Genomic DNA, 25,418 nt, shown 5'->3' with positions numbered 1-25,418 from the left:
ATGGCCAGATTTATACTTTAGGAAAATCAGTCTAACAGCTGTGTAAACTATTTATTAGAGAGGGTAAGGACTTGAAACAAGGAGATAAAGTAAGAGGCTATTGCAATATTCCAAGCAAGATGTAATGAGGGACTGAACTAGGATGTCGTATGTATGACTGGACACACTCACAAGTGAGAGAGGCACTCTGAAGGTAGAAACAACAAGATTTGGTATGTGGGGTGAATGAGTGAGGAGTAGAGGATAATACTAGGATTTTGAACATTAGCAACTAGAAGGATAGGGGTGCTCTCAAGAGAGATAAGTTTGGAAGAAAAGATTAGTTTAATTTTATATATGCTGAATTTGAAATGTCTAGAGGCAAAAGGGAGCCACTGAAATTTACTTAATGAAAGAATGACATCATTTCTGTACTTAAGAAAAATCACTTTGGCAGCTATGTAAAGGATGGACTGGAGTGGGGAGAGATTTGAGGCAGGGAGACCAATTAGGAGCCTACCGTTATAGTCCAAGGGCAATTTGAGGTGGTGGCTTTGTGATGAATGAGAAGAGAATGAATACTAGAGATGTTATAGAGGTAAACTGGGCAAGATTTGGCAATGGAATGGATATGTGGAGTAAGTGAAAGTAAGGATTTGAGAACACCAAGTTTGTAAACCTAGGAGAGTGCTGTCCTTGACAGAAACAGGAAAATTAAGGAAGAGGGATAAATTTCGGTTAAATGATAATGAGTTGTGTTACACACATAATGATTTTGAAATATCTATGGGACATACAGTTTGAAACGGCAACTAGTGACATGGGACTGAAGCTCAAGAGAGAAACTGCCTGGCTATACCAAGAAATCAGTTCCATAGGGATGACCTATGAGAGCTAATGATCTCACCTATTGGATGGTGCTGGAAAACACCACAATCAGGTGGCCTATGGATGACAAGCCAGCAATGGAAGCTAAAAGTGACAGTTAGGAAAAGAAAGTAATGTCTTAAAAACCCAGAAAGAGTATGCAGTGTCTAAAGATAGTGCAGTACATCAGAAAATACCCAGGCTAGAGTGACAAAAATAAATAAAAATCAGGGTAAAGCAGCTGTCGTCCTAAGATAACTTAAGAGGACCTAAGGAAAGATTGGACCTCCAGGGGCATAAGTATGGCCCTACTAAAGTGAAAAAACCTCCAGGCAGACTCCACTGAATAAAGAACAACAAGCCTCAGGGCAGCTAGGTCTAGGAGGCAGCATCTGCCTTAGGAACTTTCATTTCTTGGACAAGGTGGAGGGTTAGACAGCTGAACAGGGGAAGACTAAAGGACCATCCACTATTGCTTGACACCAGGCCCAGATGTGCTGACCAGACCAGGTCCTGGGCTATAGCTGTGGGTGAGGAGACGCAAGCAACACCCAGTTAATGAGGCAGCAGAGGGGCAGGGACCCTGCTGGATGCAGGGATTCTGCTCTCCCTGGTTTTTCATTTCCAGGGCAGAGGGGAGGGCTGAAGTTTGCAGCCGAGGGAGGGACTCCATGGAGCAAGAACATTTGTGGAACAGTATAGCTGGGGGATCCAGCCATGGCTTAAGGGTCAAGAGGAGTGCCCAAGGTTGGGCCTCAGTCAGAGCTCAGAAAATAACAGTAAGAAGGACCTGAGGCCTGGGGCACCATTCCCCACATCTCTGGACTAGAATCTGATTACAATAAGAAACTGCTAAAAATAAAATAAAACCAAATAAAAATAAAGATGAGTAAGCAAAGGAGAAAGAACCCGACCACAGACAGCTGCTATGGGGACAGAGAAGATCTAGGTTCTTATTCAGAGAAAGACAGTGAAGTTAAAAAATGACCTCAACTTTAAAAAGAAATGTCAAATGGTCACAAGCCCAAAAAGAGTTCTTAGAAGAACTTCAAAAGGACTTCAAAAATTAAGTAAAAGGGACTGAGGAAAAATTTAAAAAAAAAAACAATCCAAGAAAATCAAGAAAACTATGAAAAGAAAGCCAACCAACTGGAAAAAGATACCAAAAAACATAAGGAAGAAAATAACTTCTTGAAAACAAAAATTGGGCAAGGTGAAGCTAATGATATAATAAGATACCAAGAAATAATAAAACATAATCAAAAGAATGAAAAAATAGAAGAGAATGTGAAACATCTCCTTAGAAAAACAACTGATCAGGGCAGCTAGGTGGCGCAGTGGATAGAGCTCCAGCCTTAGAGTCAGGGGGACCTGAGTTCAAATTTGGACTCAAGACACTTGACACTTACTAGCTGTGTGACCCTGGGCAAGTCACTTACCCCCCAACTGCCTCTCAAAAAAAAACCAACTGATTGGGAGAACAGATAAAGGAGAGACAACACAAGAATTGTTGGACCACCTGAAAGTTACAATTTAAAAAAGAGTCGATACACTATTACAAGAAATTATTAAGGAAAATTCCCTTAAGTTCTAGAACAAAAGGATAAAATAGAAAAAATCCACTCATCACCATCTGAAAGAGATCCCAGGATGAAAACTTACAGGAATATCATAGTGAAGTTTCACAACTCCCAGGTTAAGGAGAAAATATTTTAAGCAACAAGGAAGAAAAATTAAATACAGTGGAGCTACAATCAGTATAACATAAGATCTAGCAAGTTCTATACTAAAAGATCGTAAGTTTTGGAACATTATATTTTGAAGAGCAAAATAGCTGGGGTTGTGACTATTTGTATCCCCAGCATTTAGCACAGTGACTAGCACTTAAGGGTTGTTTGGTTTTTTTTATTCATTCAAAAGTCAAGACCTACCTTTAAGGTTTTATAGGCACTGCTAATGGTGGTTACCCGATGGTTTGAATGATTACCACCCAACTTACAGAGATGGCAAACTGGTCTTCTACATAATTCACAGTACATATTTACTCTCTCCATTTCATGTTCTGGGCACATTAAAATCTGTTGAGAAAAAGGAAGCATAAACATGAAGAAAGGTTGTCTAAAATTACCTAAATTAAAAGAAGCAAAAACATTATATAACCCAAACAAAATCGTAGTTGCTATTTACATACATTGCTTTAAGTTTTATAAAGCATTTATATATCATTTCATTTGATCCTCACAAAATGCACACATGAACCTAAGATTTCACACCAATGCAAGTTAACATCTTCTCTGCACTGAAAAGTTCACTGACTTGCACAAGGTAACACAAACAGTATGTGTCAGAGAGGGTTCTTGAACCCAGGTTTCTCCTAGTTCCAAGACTAGCATTCTTATCTACTATTCCATATTACCTCTCACAAAAAGCAAACATTAATAACTGAGAATAATTCTTTTACAATAATAAAATAATTCATGTTAATAAATGAACAGATTATTTAGAGGGTACTTGAAATTAAGAGAGGTAGAGGAAAGAAGTTCAACCACAGGTGTGTTTTCTATATAAATCATTTGAATTCTTTCTTAGGAAAAAAAAGGCTTATTTAAATAAACCAGTTAACAGACCCAAACTGTCCTTGATCAGCATATTTCCACCAAGTTAAAACCACCATAGTTTAAAATACAATAGACAGGCAGGTAGGTGGTACAGCGGATAGAGCACCAGCCCTGAAGTCAGGAGGACCTGAGTTCAAATCTGGCGTCAGATCAAACACTTGACACTTACTAGCTGTGTGACCCCAATTGCCTAAAAATTAAAAAAAAAATAGAAATAATTTAATATAATCTAGGATTGTCAATCTTAACTGTCAGACCTTTTTTTTAAATAGACAAAATCATAATAAACTATTCAAATTTAAAGCTGTGAAGTTAAAATTAGGGGGGAAAGAATGCATCTAACTAGAAAGTCCTCAGCATTCCAAAGTTCCTCCCTAAGTATTGCTAAGAATTAAAACTTTACTTTTGGGGCAGCTAGGTGGCACAGTGGATAGAATGCCAGCCCTGGGAATCAGGAGGACCTGAGTTCAAATCCTGTCTCAGATACATAACACTTACTAGCTGTGTGACTATGGGCAAGTCATTTAACATCGCCAAAAACAAAAACCTTCACTTTCAAAATATAAGGTGAACCTTTTTTTTTAACAGAACCAAGAAAATCTAAAATTATGAATAAATGGGCAACAATTAAAATTTCAGCTTGACATACAATAAAACTTTTAAAATGGGAACCTCTTAGCCATATAATGTTAAAATACGTGAAGAAAAGAACTTGCAGAGAAGACATGTTTACTGCACTCCTGATTCTTCCAGACTTTGTCTTCAATCCCCTAGAAACTTCATCTTGAAAGCCCTGTCCACATCTGGACTTCACACACTGAAGTATCCTTCATTCCTGTGGCTTCTACCTTTGATTGGCTTGTTTTTCCTAGAACCTCCATATTAAGGCGAAGGCCCAGACCAGTGGTGTGTCTGTTTCATTCTTTGTATCTGTATCCCAAATATCTAGGACAATGCTTTGTCAAGCATTAAAAGCTTAACAAATGCTTGTCAATTGACTGAAGGACAAATTAGTTTTACCTGATTTAGTACAAAGTGCTAACTGATCTATTATTGCCCAAGTTTGGGGGGGGGGTATTGTTTTTAAGTAAAATAGCTTGATTAATTTGGAAGCAAAGCTTGTCAGGTTGTTTTTTTTTTCAATCTATTCACCCTACATTTACTCAAAGTAAATTTTTCATATGCCCCATAATTTAAAGGACAATTTCAGTACCTCTATCAGGTTCCAAGTATATAACTTTATACATATACACACCATTATAGATGAACATATACATATACACATGCATACACACATATACATACATGCCCACATATATATATATATGTATGTATGCATGTACACACACCCCTAAATACTTAAGCAATAATTACACTGATAAAGCCAATAGGTTTAGATATAAAAAGCACTGGATTTGAGAGACTACCTGGATTCTAACCCAGACTCTACCACTTACTAAATTTTTTGCACATATCAATCAATCAACAAACAAACATTTATTAAGTACCTACTCTGTGTCAGGTACTGTGCTAGGTATTGGGGACATAAATACAAAGAATGAAATAATCCCTATTCTCAAGGAACTTACATTTTGAGGGAAAAAATAAGTATATAATAGGTATATACAGAATATAAAAAGATTAATTCCAAATAAATACAAGGTAGTTAGAAAGGTAACAGTTGGGAACAGCAGGAAAGAAGGTGGTGCTGACTAAGCTTCTATTTTCTCGGTAAATGGGTATATAATCCTTATACTACACTACCTAGCTCAGAGGACTATTCTAAACATCAAGTTAAATAATGTTTTAAAGCATCATACAAATTTCAGCTATTATTATAATGATGACAGATCACATATAGGCTTATAGAGGGAAATGAAGCTTTATGTCAACCACTTGAAATCAAACAGTGTGTTGTGATTAAAAAGCTGGACTTAGAGTTGGGAAGAACCGGGTTCAAATCCTATCTCCTACACTACTAGCTGTATGACAATGAACAAGTCTTTTAACCTGTTCTGTGCCTCAGTTTCCTCATCCATCCCTGTCAAGTCTAAACCTATTATGCTAAGCACCTATGAGCCACGCAAATAAACTAAGAATTATGACTAGTCACTCTTAATTCCTCTGTAGTCACTGTGTATACAACTATACCCCAAAAAAGTCTCTCAGTATTTCCAGTCCAAAATCCTAATCTCTGCACTTAGGATATGACATGTCCTTGTTAAAATATAGACAAAAAAACTGATCAACACTGCAATTATTATGTTATTCTCCCCACTTTCATCAAAATCCCACTTACCTTAGGTCTAAAATTAGTGGTTGGGCCTACATATTCGTGCTGAGCTTTTACAGTGCCCCAAGGATGATATATTTTGAAGCATTCATTACAGTAGCTTGCACTGCAGTCCATGCAACTTTTAGTGGATTCTTGAGGTGGAGGTTTGCAGAGGTCACACATAATGGCTGTAGCTGCCCTAGCTGCCTGTCGGTATCTTTCCACAATCGTTTCCAAAGTGAAATTTCGAAACAAACCATTGATTCCACGCTCTCCCAGGTCAATATCATGTTCACAACCAGGACAAGGAAAAGTGGTCGTCCTAGGAGTCAATGAGTTGCGTTTCCAGCCTGAATAATTGATCATTCCTAATGTTTAGTTACAGTAGTGGGAAGATGATTAGAATGACAAAACACAGAATGAGAAAAGTGTATGTACATTGAGTACACCAAACACAAAATACCCAAAGGAATAACATATACAAATCAATGCAAATTATGGAAACATTTTAAAAAATAGCTTTCTATTGAACTTTCCTCCTATGCAAAAGATCAAATACAAAAAACACCTGTATTTTCCAAAATACTTCTTAAGGAGTCAAAGAAGAGCACCTGAAATATCCTCACAAAAGGATCTTGATAAATATTTTTGATGATGCTGAATAAACTTCACAAGTCCTGTATACACTGTATATACTTGTTTGTATACTGTTTCCAATTGGATTGTAAACTCCTTCAGGACAAACACTGTCTTTTGCCACTTTTTGTATTCCCAGCATTTAGCACAGTGCCTGGCACAAAGTAGGCACTTAATAAATGTTTAATGATTCAATGAAGTCCTCAACTCACTCACTCACACTCATTCTCTCTCTCTCTCTCTCTCTCTCTTCTCTCTCTCTCTCTCTCTCTCTCTCACACACACACACACACACACAACACACACACACACACACACACACACAAACTAAACCGACCACATAAATATACAGCCATGTAAAATACAGCCTTACTTGGTTGCACATGCAGCCCCATGACAGAAAATTCCAGAAAGTAGTTGCAGCACTCCTATTGCATATTCCCCTATTTGCCCAGAATCTCACTTGCCCAGAATTTGGCTTTGAGAGGAATTCAGGTATCAAAGGAGTACTCATTAATGGTCATTGTACTGATCCCCAAAACATCCTAAAATAATCCTATGCTAGTTCAGAATTCCTAATATTATACAATATGTACTGACTCTCATTCACTAGCCAATAAAATATTTATGAAATTTCAGTAGGTAACATGCTAGCTTTTAAAGTACAATCTACTGAAGGTTGGATAACACATTCACAGCCATTAAAGTTAATCATTTTAACAAAGGCCACAAAACATTTTCCTACAAGCTTAAAAAAAAGGATTTTACAAATGAAAATTTTTAAATGTCATAAAATATGGAATACATGGAATAGAACCTTCTGCTTCCCAACATTTAGGAATAATACTAATGGAAAGAATTCTAGATTTGGAGTCAGAGAACTTGGTTTTGAATTCTAGCTTTTCTAAGTTTTGACACTGAGCAAGACACTTGACATGTCTGGGTTTTGGTTCCCTCATCTGTAAAATGAGGGAGCAGGAGAAGGATTGTTCTATAAGTCAGAGTTTCTAAACATTTTTTGTGGCATGGACCCCTTTTGGCAGTTTGATGAAGCTATGAATTCTTTCTCAGAATAATGTTTTCAAGTATGTAAAATAAAATATATAGAATTACAAAGGAAACTAATTGTATTGGAATAGTTTACATAAATAAAACTATATAAATATGTAATAATTTGATTAGATTAACATTATTTCAAAACAATGGCAACTTTTTTAAAATGTGGGAAAAAAATCTAAAAAGAAAAAGGCATTCATTCAAACTTGCTTCTTAACATATCAGATTAATAAAAAAATGATAAATGCAAGCTTTGAAACATAACACAACAGTGATAATGATTTATGGTGCAGTGGTTCAGTTTCAAGAAATGAAACAAGAAATGTATTTCTAGTTTCAAAGTTTTACCATGTAGAGTAGATCACATATGAAAATGAAATGGATAATTGTGCAAAATAAATAGCTTTAAAATAATTACTTGTTAAAGCTCAAAGTTTTGATTGTTAAAAATTTGGAAAAAATATGATAATGAAATCATACTTTAAACAACATGTGCATGCAGGACACCATGCTTTTACTTCACTCCATGTTCAAAAAAGTCTCAATTTATTACAAATGTGTATCATTCCTTTTCCATAAGCCTCTCCTACTATGCCTAATTTTTTGTCACCCAAAATCAAAGATTATAGCACAAAACTAACATTTTATAAAATAAGATGGCATACATAGTTGAGATGGCATAACAAGATGGCATAATGTTTGAAGCATTAGTCTATAAGTGAAAAATACGTTTGATCAAGATATAGTGACTCTGGGAGCAGCTAGGTGGTGCAGTGGATAAAACACCGGCCTTGGATTCAGGAGGACCTGAGTTCAAATCCAGCCTCAGACAGATAACACTTACTAGCTGTGTGACCCTGAGCAAGTCACTTAACCCCACTGCCTAGCCAAACCAAAAAAAAAAAAAAGATATAGTGACTCTGAAACGTTTTCAGTAGTTTTCTAAATATCACTTAAAATTTTTTGAAAATAATTTCCACTATAATAACTTATTTTATACTATATATTTAATAATTCAGGAATAAAAATAAGCATACCAAATCATGTGTTCAGGACCCTAAACGCAGCACAGTTGATCTAAAAGCATTTAGGAAATAGCTCCAACAAAATTAGGCAATAGGTCAATCAAGAAATTATATACACATAGACACACACATACATTCTTTCCTAATTTGGCTTTAAGGGGATGGACTGACTTCTGAGAGAATTCCAGATGTTTTACTATGAATATCTATAATATCTTGTACTAAAGATATAATGAACAACAAAAGCAAGTGATGTCTAGCCTAAAAAGAATATGGAAGAAGTAAAAGAGCAATAATTCTACTGTAGAAATTGCCACTATTATTTCCTTTTAGAAATTATTATGGTACGTTAAACAGGATGGTAACATACACTTCATTCTATATTCTTCATAATACACCTTAAAGCAATATTATAAAAGTGAGTTTATTAATCCCCTCCACTAGATTAAGTCCTTTAAGGGCAATGACTATTCATTTTTCATTTTCATTTGTGCACAATGCACAAATAAGTTAACAAGACACAAAAGACACAATAAAATTTTGTTGAAATTAAGACATGTAATACTCTTTTGCCCAATTTTAACACATAAAACAATAATCTGGACACTTAGAAATTAACTCAATTTGAAACAAATTGTCTATATTGACGATTCTAGGTCTAATATTATATTTTATTGTACATTTTATACATAGTAAAAAGCGAATTTCTGGCTCAGGCTGCTTGCTGGCCCTATGATATGAGATAGATTGGGATGGGAAAAGAAATTCTGGTTCATATTTCTTCCCACCACGATGAAAAGAAGACACTGCCCTATTCTCCATTTTGAGCTTCTAGACATTGTTCCTGGAAGCTAGGTCATAATACCTGCAGAACCAAAGTTGAGAAACAAGTCACACTTTCAGTTTTGACCACTTGGCAGGTGTTCTTATCTTTCCCCTTCTGTTACTTGTTTCCAGACATGTATACCCTTATCTTTCCCTCCTACTTTTTGTAAAATTCCATTTTTCTATGTTGTTTACACATTCACATTCCAGATAAGGTTGTTGAAGCTAATCCTCTGGGCTCACTGACTCTTGTATATGATCAGTTCAGCTTACATTGTGAGCATAAAAATAAAACTGCAATTTATTATCTTTGCATTGTTAATTGGTGATTGACAAAAATCAATGGACACAAATAATTTTTATTCATTATCGATCCCAGAGTGGAGAAATTAGGTCAATCAAGATCAAGTTTTCCAGACCAGTAACCCTCCACCACAAGGTAGATTTTATCTTGAGATATAAAGAAAAAATTGCATGAAAAAAGCCTGAAACTTGGGACAGTGCCTCACCAACCCTAGGTGAGCAGAACCCAATTTAACATAAAATTATAAGTCAAGAAATAGGCTAGAAAATGAGCAAACAAAAAAGAGAATGATCTTTAAAAATTACTACAGTGACAGGGAAGATCAAAACACAAACTCAGAAGACAACAATATGAAAACAAAGACCAAAAAGGTCTTAAAGAAAAATGATAATGGGATACAAGCGCAATAATAATCCCTGGAAGAGTTAAAGAAAGAGAGAAGAGTGAGAGAGGAAAAATTTGGAAAAGAAATGAGATAAGAAATGATGAGCAAGTTGATTTTAGAAAAATAATGAGGGCAGGTAGGTGGTGCAGTAGATAGAGCTTCAGCCTTGGAGTCAGGTGGACCTGAGTTCAAATCCAGCCTCAGATACATGACACTCACTAGCTGTGTGACCCTGGGCAAGTCACTTAACCCAAATGCCTCACCAAAAAGAAAAAAGAAAAAGAAAAACAATGAAAGATTTGCACGATATAATAAAGAGTGAAATGAATAGAACCAAGAAAACACTGTATACAATAACAGCAATACTATTTGATGAATAACTGTGAATGACTAAGCTGAGTGTTATAAATATTCAAATCAACTACAAAGGACCTATGAAGGAAGATGGCATCTACCTCCACAGAAAGAATTTATAAATAGAAGTATGCATAGTAAGGTTTTACATACACATACACACACACACACGTACATATGTGTGTGTGTGTGTGTGTGTGTGTGTGTGTGTGTGTGTGTGTGTATATCAAATGGTGACCTTCTCTCTACTATAAGGTGGGAAGGGAGAAAAGGAGACAGTTCACAACTTAAAATGTAACAAAACAGAATTAGCTTAATGGTAAAAAAAAAATTCACTGAACAAAAGAACTTCTTAAAAAACCACAAAACAGGCCAAATGAAAAAGGAAGTACAAAAGCTAACTGAAGAAAACTAATTCCTTCAAAATTAGAAATGGGCAAGCAGAAGCTAATGAGACATCAAGAAACAATAAAATAAAGGTAAAAGAATGAAAAATAATAGAAGAATGTGAAATATCTCATCAGAAAAACAACACATCTAGAAACAGACTAAGGAGAGATAATTTAAAAATTACTGGACTACCTGAAAGCCATGATCAAAGTACATCATATTTCAAGAAATTATCAAGGAAAACTGCCCCAATATGTGAGATCCAGATGGTAAAATAGAAATTGAAAGAATCTATCAATCACTTCCTGAAAGAGATCCCAAAATTAAAATTCCCAGGAATATTATAGCCAAATTCCAGTGCTTCCAGGTCAAAAGAGAAAACATTTCAAGTAGCTAGAAAGAAACAATTCAAATACTGTGGAGCCACAGTCAAGATTACACAAGATTTGGTGTCTTCCATATTAAAGGAGTAGAGGGCTTGGAATATGATATTCAAGAAGGCAAAGGTGCTAAGACTACAATCAAGAATCACCTACCCAGCAAAAATCAGTATGATCCTTCAGGGGGAAAAAATGTATATTTAATGAAATAGAGGACTTTCAGGCATTATATTTTTTTTTGGTGAGGCAATTGGGGTTAAATGACTTGCCCAGTCACAGAGCTAGTGAGTATTATGTGTCTGAGGCCAGATTTGAATTCAGGTCCTCCTGATTCCAGCTGGTGCTCTATCCATTGCACCACTTAGCTGCCCCTTCAGGCATTTGTGATGAAAAGACCAGAGCTAATAGAAAATTTTCAAATACAAGACTCAAGAGAAACATAAAAAGGTAAACATGACAGAGTAATAAAAAGAATCTCAATAAAGTTAAATGGGAAGATAATACCTGTAATTCCTAAGAACTTTATCATTATTGGGGCAGTTAAAAGTTTATATAGACAGAGGCCATGGATGTGAATCAACTATGTTGACATGAACTCAAAAACAAAAACAAAAAAAACCAAAGAGTTGAGAAAGAGGGATTCACTGGGAAAGGGGGGAAGGGAGAGAGTAGAATGGGGAAAATTTTCTAACATGAAAAAGGCACACAAGGAAGAACTTTTACAGTGGAAGGGGAAATGGAGAGGGTTGGCAGATAATGTTTGAACCTTACTCTCTTTGGAATTGCTTTGAAGAAGAAAGAATATATATATACACATATACACACACACACACACACACACACACACACATATACATACATACATACACACACACACACACTCAGTTGTGCGTAGAAATGTAACTTATCCAATATGGAAACAGGAAGGGGAAGGAGATAAGGAGGTGGGGGTGATAAAAGTGAGGGCAAATTAATGGATGCAGTGGTTAGAAGCAAAATAGATTTTTGAGGAGGGACAGGATAAAAAGAAAGAACAAGAAATAGAATAAAATGGCATAGTTCAGGGAAATACACAGTAATCATAACTTTGAATGTTAATGGGATGAGCTTAAAAAACAAAAAATTAGATACATAAAACATCAAATAGAAGCAGATAGTAGAATGAATTAGAAACTGGAAATATGTTGTTTACAAAAGACACACTTGTAACAGAAAGACACATATATACAGAGTTCAAATAAAGGGCTGAAGTAGGATCTAATAAGCTTCAGCTGAAGTTAAAAAAAGGGGGAGGGGAGGCGGTGGTAGCAATCATGATTTCAGTCAAAGCAAAAGCAAAAATAGACCTAATTAAAAGGGATAATCAGGGAAACTGCATTTTACTAAAAGACACAGACAATGAAGTAATGTCAAAAATTTTTACAAGTTTCTCTAATAAAGACCTCATTTCTCAAATATATACTGAGTACAGATCTGAGTCAAAATTATAAAAATAAGAGCCATTCCTCAATTGATAAATGATCAAAGGATATAAACTGACAGCTTTCAGAAGAAAAAAATCAGTTATCTGTAGTCATATGAAAAAATGCTCTCAACCATAATTAATTAGAGAAAAGCAAATTAACACAACTCTAGGTTACCATCTCACACCTTTCAAAAATTACAAATGCTAGAATGGATGAGGGATAAATAAGTACACTAATGAACTGTTAGTGGAATAGTGAACTGGTCCAACCATTCTAGGAAACAATTTTGAACTAAGCCCAAAGGGCTATAAAACTGTGCATTCCCTTTGACCCAGCACTACTCGGTCTGTATCCCAACAAGATCAAAGAAAAAGGAAAAAGTTGTATTTCTATACACAACTGAGTGTATGTGTATACATATTCTTTCTTCTTCAAACCAACTCCAAAGACAGTAAGGTTCAAGCATTACCTGCAACCCCTCCCCCTCCATTACATATACATTGTACATGTACAAAAACATTTAGAGCAGCTCTTTTTGTGGTGGCAAAGAACTGGAAATTGAGAGGATGCTCATCAATTGAGGAAGAACTAAACAACTTGTGGCATTTGATTGTAATACTGTACTATTGCGTTATGAGAAATGACAAGGGAAATGGTCTCAGAAAAATATGGCAAGATGTATATGAAGTGATGCAAAGTGAAGTGAGAAGAACCAGGAAATCATTGCACACAGTAACAACAATGCTGAACTGTGATGATCAGCTGTGAAAGATTTGGCTACTCTAATCAATACAATGATTCAAAACAATTCCAAAGGACTCATGATGAAAAAATGTTGTCCTCCTCCAGAAAGAGAACTGATGAACTCTGAGTGTAAACGGAAGTATAACTTTCTCACTTTCTTTATTCTTCTTGCATTTTTTAAAATATGGCTAATACAGAAATATGTTTTACATGATTTCACATGTATAGCTGATATCACATTGCTTGCCTTGTCAATGTGTGAAGGAGTAGTGAAGAGGGAAGGAAAGAATTTGGAACTCAAAATTTGAAAAGAATGTAAACTTACATAATTTTTAAAGAGTTTCAAAGCTTTCAAAAGAAATAATCTTATCTTTTGTGTTCCTAATTCCAGCCACATTGGGAATGGGAAGAAGGAGATCCTTTCCCAACTTGAAGAAATGTATAGCATTATAAATTAGAGACTGAATGTGTGAAATGCATATTTGGTGCATATCTCCAAACTATGATGGAAATGTGATCTGAATTTTTTTTTATAAATGCTAAAATATCCTGTCGGGTTTGTCAGTTTGCAAAAGCACTTAGGACTTTCTCATATAAACAGCACACTTCTCTATCACTCTTTCCTAGAGAGTAACAGATTTATTGTTTTAGTACAAGGAAAAGGGAGTGATTTCACCAACTAGAGAATAAACAAAACTGATGCCAATTAAAAACTGTATGTCTAATGAAGTCCAAAAACAGAGAAGAAACATTATTTTGTAGCTTTTAAGCCTTATTTGGTACTTAAGAACCACCTGTTACTAACTCTTCTCTCTGTGTGAGAAAATTGCTTGTTTAAATCAGGAAGCAAATGTTCTAGATTAAGTAAAATTTAATTTTAAGAATGTTTTACCATATCTCTTTTTCCTCTGTGAAGGATTTAACAGAAATTGATTGCCTAGACAAATCAGAAGCAAAGTCACCTAAAAGGAAATAGACTGTGCATTTGCAAGCTCTTAAAGACCCAAATTTGAAAAGTTTTATCTGACAAAATGGGAAACTATCTGTAAACCTTGAAGTTTGAATTTTCATCAGGGAAAAATAAAAGATTTGCAACTACTTGATACTATATAAGAAAATTCATGCTAATTTGCAAAAGGAAAATTCAGTGAAGGAAACCAGTTCTGAGCATAGGCTTGGGATATGATTGGGAAAAACTATGAGGAATCAAGGAAGTAGTAAAGGTAAGTGAAGTGTTAAGAGTATAGAAAGCCTGGTTTGAGGAGGTGTTAGACTTCCTACAGATAAGAGCGGTGTGGGAAGATTTCCATGCCTATAAATTTGTGTACTATTTGAAGAAATGTCTGTTAGATTATGTTGTGAGATTTTTCATGATCTGAGATTTATTTCACCAATTCAGATATTCTTGTTGATGTGGAAAAATAGTTGGAATCATGTAGTATGATTTAAATTCACAGTATTTTTCTAGATACATTTACCAAGGGAAGAATATAGAAATAAATTTGCCACATGAAATTATTTGAGTATAGCATGCTAAAATTCTGTCCTTGAAATATACATTCATAAAATTTCATTACTATGTAACAGAGGTTATTTTACAATATCCAAGTTTCAGAAGGGCCAAACAGACCCCCCCCCAAAGAGGGAGATGAGAATACAACACTGCCCTGTTAAGTTTCTGTGGCAGACTTAACTGAAGGTAGCAATAAGGTCTATAATTTGAAATGCTAGCAGTGAATGGACCTTGGTAAAACTGAGATTCTGTTAAGTACCTCTGGAACGATAGATCCAGATTTGATATGAGTTTATCCTAAACAAAACTGTAATGCAGCCTCATTTAAAATGAGATGTGTTTTTCCTATTATGATGAATGTGATATTTGACCTGCTTTAAGTAAATAAGACTTTAATGGAAAATACACTTAAAATCTGGCATTAAGGCTAAACATTTAGAGACTGTAAGAATAAGAATTATAGGGGTAATTGGATCAAAATTACTCTCTGTTGGTCTTCACTTACCTTTACTACTTCTTCAGTCCCTCGTGGTTTTTCCTATACATATTCGAAACCTATCCTGGTTTCCTTCACTGAATCTCTTCTTTGCAAATTAGCACAAGTTTTCTTAATACAATTAAATGGAAAACTTCTACTCTTCCCTGATCCAAGTGATAGAAAATGAAATGATTTTTAAAAAAGAATTCAGATATATATATTTTTAACTAGATTAATGTTATTTGACTGTTAGTGACTATTGTGTCTATGTTTTTAAAAATCCATGATAGTTTTGTATTAGTATTATGCTTATAATCTCTTGCATTTTGATTTTTGGGAAATTATGGTATAAGAACTGCTATTGATAGTGTGACATATAACATTAGAAGATTAATTCCTGTTTTGATTTGAATGTTGTGAAATTCAATCACTTACTAGATTTATGGTTAAAAATACTGTATTAAGTATTTACTTGGGCATACTTGGCCTTAAAATGGGTAACAACAACTAATGTTGGGGAAAGTACCAAAGATTTTTAAAATTCTCATTATCCGCAAAGTTCTTTAGGGATTTGCCAGGTTCTGTAGATCTTCTATCTTGGCAAGGTCATACAATTTGCGAAAGGAGGTACAAGAATGTATGTGACTAAGGTAAGTCACGTAAATTCTAAAATAGTGAATCTGTTTATCAAGAAACTGAGATTCCCTTCTTCAACACAAGCATAGCCAAAATGTCAGATAACTTCGATATTTGCTTGTAGTATAAAAGTGATTTATATGATGAATTGTCTGACTACTAATTATGAAAATTACGAAATTGCACCTAGAATAGTACGTTAAAATTACATCTTTGAATCAACAAACCCCAGTTAAAAAGATTTTTTTTTACCCTGGGGTTACTATGAAATGCTTTAAAATATCCAGACTAACAGAATCTAGTGTCTTTCAGGGATATGAGTGAATTATCATATATAAAACTCAAGAATGTGATTTTTTTCTTAATTTCAGATGATTAATTTTTATATGAGAGCATGTTTAAACTAGAGAAGTAAAATGATGACTGAATTCTTTTGGAAACTCATTATATGCACTTAATAAGTACTGAAGATAAATGCTTATTACTTATTATGTACTGTTGCTACAACATGAAAATCAACTATACCCTGCTCTAAACTGTAAGAAGAATTTACTACACAAGGAAGAACTGTAATATTATTTGCTCTGAGTTTTGAATTCAGGTATACTATTTGATTTATTGTTGAGCCAGTAAGCCATCATTCAAGGGAAATGCCATGAGCTACTCAAAAGGAGTATGATCTACGAAATGCTACAGGTAGCTGTTAAGTATCTGGGAAGGTTGAGGAGACAGCCTAACAAAGGTAATGGAAGGATTCTCTTGACTCAGTTTCTCTGTGGTATTTTCTTTCTGAACAGGAAATGTTTCCTACCTGGTTGTTTCTGAGCCTGTGGAACTCTTGTTGCATGACTGGCGATTTCAAAGAGTATCTATAATGTTTACCTAAAATCAAAAAGTTAAGGGAATTCTGTCCTGGCATGCCAATCATAGGTCAGTCTGTAACCTTAGGCTTAGGCCTGAGGAAACAGTCCAGATTTTGTTATAACCAGGTCCTTCATCCATTTATTGGAAATTTCTCTGACCAAGGGATAAAATCTGCAATGTTTGATAATGGATCTTATTGTCTGCATTGATCAAGTATCTCTGAATCACTATCATGGGATGCAAGTACAAAGGACTCTATTGCTTTGATTTTACTGTTCTGTATTTACTGTTCTGATCATACCGTTCTTACCATTACTGTCTAAACTTCCTTATCTAGGTGACTAGAGAAAGATCAATTTTTAGACTTGCTATCTCCTTACTTATTGGTTTACAGTTAACACGTTAATATATAAGATTAGGTCCATTCAGTATCACATCTGTTCTGAATGATGTGAGGATAACATATATCCTCAAAGGATGACATAATAAAGATGTGACATGATAAAGACATAAAAGTTTTCATTTTTAATGGATTAAGTAAACTTCACTTTGGGGGAAGCAACAAGATTAGACTGCTTCCACTTGAGATCTAGGACGTATGTGATTGGCTTTCAAGTATTTTCCAACAGGTAAAGGAATATACTTAAAGAACTCATGTCTAACTTTCCATTTCAAAGAATACTTATTGCAAGTATTCCACTGGACTACGTGCTTCTAATAAAGAGAAGGATGGGAAAACAAAGTGATACAAAGTGAAATAAGCAGAACCAAGAAAACAATGTATATACAATGACTACAAGAATGTAAACGGAAACAATTAAATAAAAAATGAAACTTGTGTCAAAAAAAACTCATGACAAAAATAATTGTATTAGTAGCCTGGGAATTCAGCTGTTATGCCAGTAAAAAACAATGGAAAAGGCCAAGATGATGGTTCTAAAAATATATTTCAGATTTTATATTGCAGGTAATAGGGAACTACTGAACTTCTTTCGGGTTCATTTGAATATCCACAAATGCTTATCCATATAATTGCCTAAATATACAGGCTTTGGTTACGGTTTAGTAATTGTTTATAATGTCACAAGCTGGATTTAGGCTTTCACACTTAGAATCGTTTTTATTAGTTGTCAAGAAACTTTTAAATCATGATTTTTTACAAATGAAAAGATAAAGAGTAAAAAAGGTTACCCATTCTCCTCCACAAAACAATTTACACTATAGTACTTGGAGGTACATACAAGAAATATATGTATATATTTTGGGAAAAGAGAAGGGGAATACTTGTTGTCTCCAGGATGACCAGTAATAGAGCCATTTATCATAACATAATAGGTCAGGAAGAGTTCAATGAGATTTTTAAAGCATTAACTTGACATTCTGGAAAAACAAAGGATGTTTCAAACAAATACTATCATTCTCTGCAATCAACATATTTTTATGACTTTACAAATAAAAACAAAAATTCAGTAGTTTACTAGTCTAAAGGGACATACATAGAAGTAAATTCTCTGTTAATCACTCATTAGAAATTGCTGCTTGCCCTAAGTAAATGGCCAAAGATCATTTCCCCTCCTCCTCTTAGTACATGTGACTATATTGCATACAAAATTGTTGGATCTATGTTGAACAATCCAATCACATCTATATTATTAAAAATAATAGGTTTTTATAGTCACAAAATTCTAAATCACTTAGCTTTAGAAAAAGGTTTGTCTCAATTTTTTCAAACACACACATTAAATGGACTGGCTGTCCAAAGCATTTCAGTATATGTAAGATGGTTAAAAGAATGTAAAATTTTTTTAAAGTCTTCAATGTGGCCTAACTGCTTGATTAAAATCCAGTTTTCAAATTAGGATATCACTAGAAAATTACCAGTGTTGAAGAATGGGTTTTCATATTGTAGCTAAATTTTTACTAAAGCTTTTTTTAAAATTGTATTTTATTTTGGGAGCTCTTCTTCAATGGGAGGTTGACATTTCTCTCTCTCTCTTTCAACACATATATATTTACATATATGTATATACATATACACACATACATAAATGTAAAAAACACGAGACAAAAGGACTTATTTTACAAAGACATATCCTCAAGGATTCTTTTTTATGATTCTTTTTGTAATCTATAGACAGCATTATCCATATCAATGCTATAGCTAGCATTATTACCTGTACTGCATGCAGGTTTCAGGTAAATAATGAAAGAATAAAGGGTATGTGAAGACTAAAATATTCCAAACTTTCAAATTTGATCTTCTTCTATACCTCTGACATTTATTTATAAGATTAACTATATAATATTTGAACTGGCTTTTACCATATGAACTAATTACTGGAAGGCCAATGTGATTAGGTTTTGTGAAGCCCTAAGTCATACTAAATCTTATCACTAGCTAGTTTAAGCAGCATTAAAAGCGGCTTAGAACCTAGCAAATCAGGCTCCTAGAAGAAACAATCGGAAAATCTTCACTGAAAACAATGCCCATTCCAGATACTGTTATCAACTAAGACCCCAGGGGCAGCAAGGTGGTGCAGTGGATAGAGCACCAGCCCTGGATTCAGGAGTACTTGAGTTCAAATCCAGCCTCATACACATACTAACACTTACTAGCTGTGTGACCGTGGGCAAGTCACTTAATCTCACTGCCTAACCCCCCCAAAAAAAGAAACCTAAGACCCCAGTTAAAGACTTAGTTTTTTATTTAAATTAAAGATAAGTTACAGACTTTAAGTCTTTAAATTTTTTTAAGGTTTAGTTAAACTTTACACATTTAAGTTAAAGACTGAGATGGTTGATTCAGAGATATACACGTCTCTGAGTTTGAGTGACGTAACTGGACAATTTTTGGACAGTGGTCAAGGATAGACCCCTCTGAAATAAGAATTTCCAAGGGACAACGTTTCCCAGAAGCAGATGACTTCATGAAGTAGACAGTTCATCCCAAGACGACAGAGTAAGAAATTTGTTGTTTAAATGAATATTAACTGAATGCTGCATATATATGTTTAACCAAACCCTTAATTTTACCTAGAACTGGAACTGCATTGGGGAGTTAGGGAAAGGTCTAGAGGAGATTAAACATGAAGAAATATTTGACTGGGACATTTGGCACTGGTTGCTAGGGTCATGCTGGATTTAGGAAGTTTTATAAAATTGGTCTTATAATACTAATAATTGTTACATTAATTTTGCTTTATCATGGAATTCAATACTTCCCAATACTTGTAGCCACCTGTGGAAATGCCTTCCAGAAAACTTATAAGAAGTTTCATGGGAAAAAAAGTGATAGGATATATAAAACTCTTAGCCAGAGACACACATATGTGAAAAAAAAAAGTGATAGGATATATAAAATTGTAGCTAGAGATGCACATATGTGATGTTCAACCAAAGGAGGGAGGTCTGTGACAACAGAATTTCTGGCTCAGGCTTCTTGCTGCCACTGTGATAGGAGAAAGACTGTGATGGGAAAGAAACTTTTGTTCACATTTCTTCCCATCGCTATGAGAAGCAGAGGACACTGCCAACTCTCCATTTTGAGCTTCCAACATTGTTCTGGGAAGCTAGAAGGTCCTAACACTTGCAGAATCAAAACTGGGAAACAAGTTACACCTTTGGTTTTGACCATCTGGCAGGCATTCTTGTCTTTCTCCTGTTACTTGTTTCCAGACATGTATACGACATGTACACCCTTATCTTTCCCTCCCACTTCCTGTAAAATTCCATTTTTCTCTACTTCTTATATGTCCACATTCTACATAAGGGTATTGAAGTTGATGCTCTGGGCTCACTGACACGATCAGTTGAGCTTGCACTCTAAGTATAATAATAAACATGTAGTTAATTATCTCTGCATCACTGATATGGTGACTGACAAAAGTACCTGACCAATGTTATCCTCAGATAATTTTTATCTCAACATAAAACAAGTTAAAATTAGGTTATTACTATAAAAATTAAAAATTAAAAAATTTATTTAAGTGAATTGAAAACAGACCTAAGTGTTGACCCATATTCTTACCCTAAAGCAACTGAATGATTATTACATTTAATGCTTAAAATTAAAGAAGGCTTATGGTATAAAGTTACTTTTTTTAACACAAAAAAATGAAAAATGTATTGTCTTCTTTTACCACAGGATATACTTATTATATATGTGCCTACTACCACAAGAAAAATTAAAACTATGAAAAAAGTTAGAATTCATTTGAAAACTTCAGTATCACTGACCTTTAAATTTTAAATTAATTTTGTTTGTCCACTTTCTAAATAGTTTCAAAGATTAAAGCACTGATATTCAGGAACTTTGGATTAAAAAAGGAATTTAATTTATATCTACATAGTAGGCTATCTTAGCCACATAAAGCAATAATACCACTTTTCTACCTCTCCACCTCAAAGGCTTTCATTGTAATGCTATAAAACAGTGAACAGAAAGGAAGCTTGGTTTAGAATTTAATTTCAAAGAGAAGATTCACAACTGGTTTATAAAAGACAAAGCTGTAATTATATCCTATGCACAATGCAATTTTTTATTTAGCAGCAAGAAATGTGTTATTTCTTTGTACAAATAGTAGCTACACTGCTCCTGATCACTTAACAAGCTATCTTATGTTTCAGAAATAGTCACTGTTTGTAGAGTTAGACACCTCAATCTTGTCCCAAAGGCCCTCCCATATTACAATTTCCATCTGTTACAATCCTTACCAATTTGCTGGTTAGTCAGATCAAACTTTGGAACTGTTTAAATTTGCATTTTTTTATATAGCAAAAGTTCTTCATGTGGCTGTTAACAGTGTGTGATACTTTTGAACTGTTCCTATACTTGGAAGACTTATCCATCAGGAAATGGTTCTTGCTCTAACATGTTTTGGTTAATTTCCTATCTATCTTGGATATCAGACTGTTTCCTTAATGACAGATTCCCTTCTTTTCTTAGTTGTATTGATTATTTTCCTACAAAAGCTTTATAGCTTCATTTAATCAAAATTATATAGTACATCTTTTGTAATCCTCTCTGTGCCTTATTTGGTTAAGAATTCTTCTCTTAGCCAGTTACAAAAGATGCCATCATCCATTTTCCTTCCATTTTAAAAATAATGTAATTTTTTATATCTTTAGATCACTTATACATTTTGAAAGTATTGTAGTACATCACATAAAATGCTGGTGTAAACCTATTTGGAGACGTGTCTTTCTGGTTTGTTCCTAGTAATTTAAATGGGTGATTCTTCCTCAAGTGGTTATATTCTTGAGTTTAGAGAATACTGGATTATGTACTTAACTGCTTCTGGTTCTTGATTATCTAGTCTGTTAAACTGATCTAGTTTCCTTTTTTTTTTTAACCAGCACCAAATTGTTAATGACTAATACTTGGTAATAGAACTTAAGTTCTGTGAGTTCAATTTCTACTTCATTCCTACTTTTTTCCGTTAGTTCTAATACTTCAGGCCTTTTGTTCCTCCAAATGAATACGGCTATTACTTTATCAAGCTCTGCAAAGTAATACCTCAGAAGTTACTAAATTAATTTAGATAATAGCATCATTTTAACTGAATGGGTGGCACCCAAGCATAAGCAATTAATATTCTTCTAATTATTTCTTAAAAGAATGTCTTATAATTGTGAAAGTCTCAAGTATGAATTGTTAGATAGACTCCCACATATTTTATGCATTTTATAGTTATTTTTAATAGGAATCCCTTTTTTATGATTTTTTCCTGGTTTTGTTAATGTTATACACATATGCTGACCATTTTGTATCACACTTTACTGAAATGATTAACTGTCTCAACTTCATTAATGATGATCTTTGGTTTTCTAAGAAAAACATCTACAACTAGGGATAATGTTGTCCCTCTTTACCACTGTCCATGTCTTTAATTTCTTTTTTTTTTGTCTTACTACCATGATTAGCACATCTATAACTCTCAAATAAAAATGGGGAAGGGATACATCCTTGCTTTCCCGATATTTATTGAGAAAGCTTCTAGTGTATTATTACAAATAATGCTAGGCTTTTTTAGACATATACTTTTTAGATGTCAAAATGGCCTCTACTATACTTTTTAATTTTTTTTAGAATGAGCATTAAATTTTTTTAAAAGCCTCGAGTTTTAATATATTATATTAATTTTATTCCTAAGGTTGAACTTCACTGCATTCCTGGTATAATTTCAACTTAGTTATAGTGAATAATTTTAATATATTGTTCTTTTTTTTGCTAATTTAAAATTTTTACATAAATATTCATCATTGATATTAGCTAGTGTTTCTCTTTCTCTTGTTTTATCCTTTCTGAATTTAGGTACTGGGACTATAATTTGTGTCATTAAAATGAGTTCAGTAGGGTCTTTTTTCAATTATTGAGAATAATTTGTGTAGCACTTCTTGGTAAATCCATTTGGACCAACAATTTTCTTGTTCATTTTCATTCTCTGAGATTGGGTTGATTAACATCTCTATGTTACATTCTGTTAATCTGCCTAATTCATATTATTCTAGGTAATCTTCCATTTCCTTCAAAATCTCAGGTTGGCTAGCATATAATTGTATATCGTAGGTTCTTGATCACTTTATTTCTTGATTTGCTATGAATTTATTTTGTTCACTTTGGAAATGATTTTTCTCTTTTTTAAGATTACCTAAAGTTTACAGATTTTTTTTAAAAAGTTTTTGCATATACTAGCTTTTATTTTTTATCATTTGGATAGTCTTTTTGTTTTCCATTTTATCTGTTTCTCTTCTAAATTTAAACATTTCCTTTGTGTTTCTTTTCAGTTTTTTAATGTGTTAACTATAGATCTTAATTGCATTATCAGGTTATGAATCCCTTTATTTTGCTAATTATGTCTTCAGACATAATTTTTCCTCCCTTAGCTAAATTTTGTTATCATAATCATTCTTCATATGTTTAATTATTTCTACTATTTGTATTTTAACTTGTTTGTTAGAATGTTATTATGTTTCCATTAATGATCTATATATTTGATTTGTGTTCCCTTTATTAGTATTTTTATTATCACACCCATAAAGAATATATTTAATATTTCTGCCTTTTTATAGTCATAATTTTCCAATGTTCTCATCGGTAAAGATACCATTTGATGCTGAGAATATGGATTCTACCTGTATCTATTCATATCAATCTTTCAAATAAGTCTCTCAAATCTAAAATCCAACTTTTCCTAGAGTCTATACAGTTATATATTTTCCTTTTTATATCTGTTAGATTTTTTCAGTTCTAAGAACATTAAAGTTTTCTATAATTATGTTACTAGCTATTTCTCTTTGCAATTTGGTTAAATTTTCCTTTATGAATTTAGATACTATGTTATTTGGCGCATTCACATTTAAGAGTGACATTGTTTCATTGACTATGGTAGCCTTAAGCACAATGTAATTTCCCTGTTTTTGCTGTAGTTTCATTGCATGATTACAATTCCTGATTTTTTGCTATTACTGGATATATAGTAAATTCTGTTCCAAACATAATTTCATTCTGTATTTCTTTTTTTATGCTTCTTGTATGCAGTACATTGCTGGGTTTCAACTATTCTGCCATAATTTTTTTATTTGAATGCTTAATACATTCCCACGTAAGGTTAATATTGTCAGGTTTGTGTTTTCCTCCATTTATTTCTTGTGTTATCTACTACTGTCCCCTTCCTCTTTCAAATAAGCACTTTGTCCACAATCAATTTTGTTCACAATACCTAGATGATGGTCTATTAATATAGAACTCTATCTCCTATGTATTCCCCCACTTCCATTTACTTGCCCTATCCCAAGTTCTTTGAAAAATGCTAAGTTACTAACTTTTCTTTTTATTTCTCTGCTCCTTTTACAGCCTTCCTTTCCACTGGCCAAGTAAGGTAAGTGGTTCAAAATCTTCCCACTCTTTCCCAAACTCTTAAGTAATATACTTGTTGCAAACCCTTTTTTTTAATGTTTTCATTGACTTTTTACTCATTTTTATCCTCTTCTAGTGGAGTCTGATTTCTTTTTTCCTTTTCCAAAAGTCATAACTTGGTTACTGCTTTATTTTCCAAAGATCACATATGTGTTGCTGCTTTATTTTCTCTCTCCCTCATAAACGAAAACTAAAGTTTTACATCACTAAGTCACACCATATTATTTTCTGTCTTTGGTTCTATGTCTATCTCTTCCCCACTACCACTCTAGACTGCCACTGGAGACCCACATATACCCTTTTTATGAACTGGGTGCAACCCTTTGCTCAGAGAAATGGTCTGTTGTTCTCATTATTCCCAGAGAAAACCCATTATAAGGTTCCTGTCTAATACCACAAACATATACCACCCTCCCTCCAATACTTCTACTGAGACCTGTGTTCTACTCACCCATCACCATTCCCATAAACTTTGCTTCATGCAGTAAAAGAGATACTAAAAAGATTCTATGTAAACTAAATTGTACCTGCTGAATATTCTTATAAGTAGTGAGAACTCCTATATGCATTTATTTTTCTAAATGGTATAATGTGTGCCTGTATGATACTGAAGTAATGAAGGAGATGGGAAGGGATGAAAGATCCTTGTGAATCTAACCCTATGCTAGAAAAGACAAAAAAAGACAATTTGAAGTATATATATGC

General features: G+C 33.8%; 1 protein-coding gene across 2 annotated transcripts in view; it reads right to left on the bottom strand.

The window, feature by feature from the left end:
* Positions 1-25,418, bottom strand: part of TRIM36 (tripartite motif containing 36) — a 64,522-nt gene that overhangs the window by 31,030 nt on the left and 8,074 nt on the right. The window contains exons 3-4 of one of the 2 annotated variants that reach the window (XM_021009494.2): positions 5,764-6,107; positions 2,778-2,924 (exon numbers count right to left, since the gene is read on the bottom strand). In XM_021009494.2, the coding sequence (XP_020865153.1) occupies positions 2,778-2,924; positions 5,764-6,107 (491 nt within the window). The remainder of the gene's footprint in view (positions 1-2,777; positions 2,925-5,763; positions 6,108-25,418) is intronic. The other variant, XM_021009507.2, reaches the window with a different exon arrangement.

Source organism: Phascolarctos cinereus, unplaced genomic scaffold (assembly GCF_003287225.1).
Source record: "Phascolarctos cinereus isolate Bilbo 61053 unplaced genomic scaffold, phaCin_HiC Scaffold_4;HRSCAF=312, whole genome shotgun sequence".
NCBI lineage: Eukaryota > Metazoa > Chordata > Mammalia > Diprotodontia > Phascolarctidae > Phascolarctos > Phascolarctos cinereus.
The sequence above is the reverse complement of the archived record's forward strand: the minus strand, read 5'-3'. Positions and strand labels throughout refer to the sequence as shown.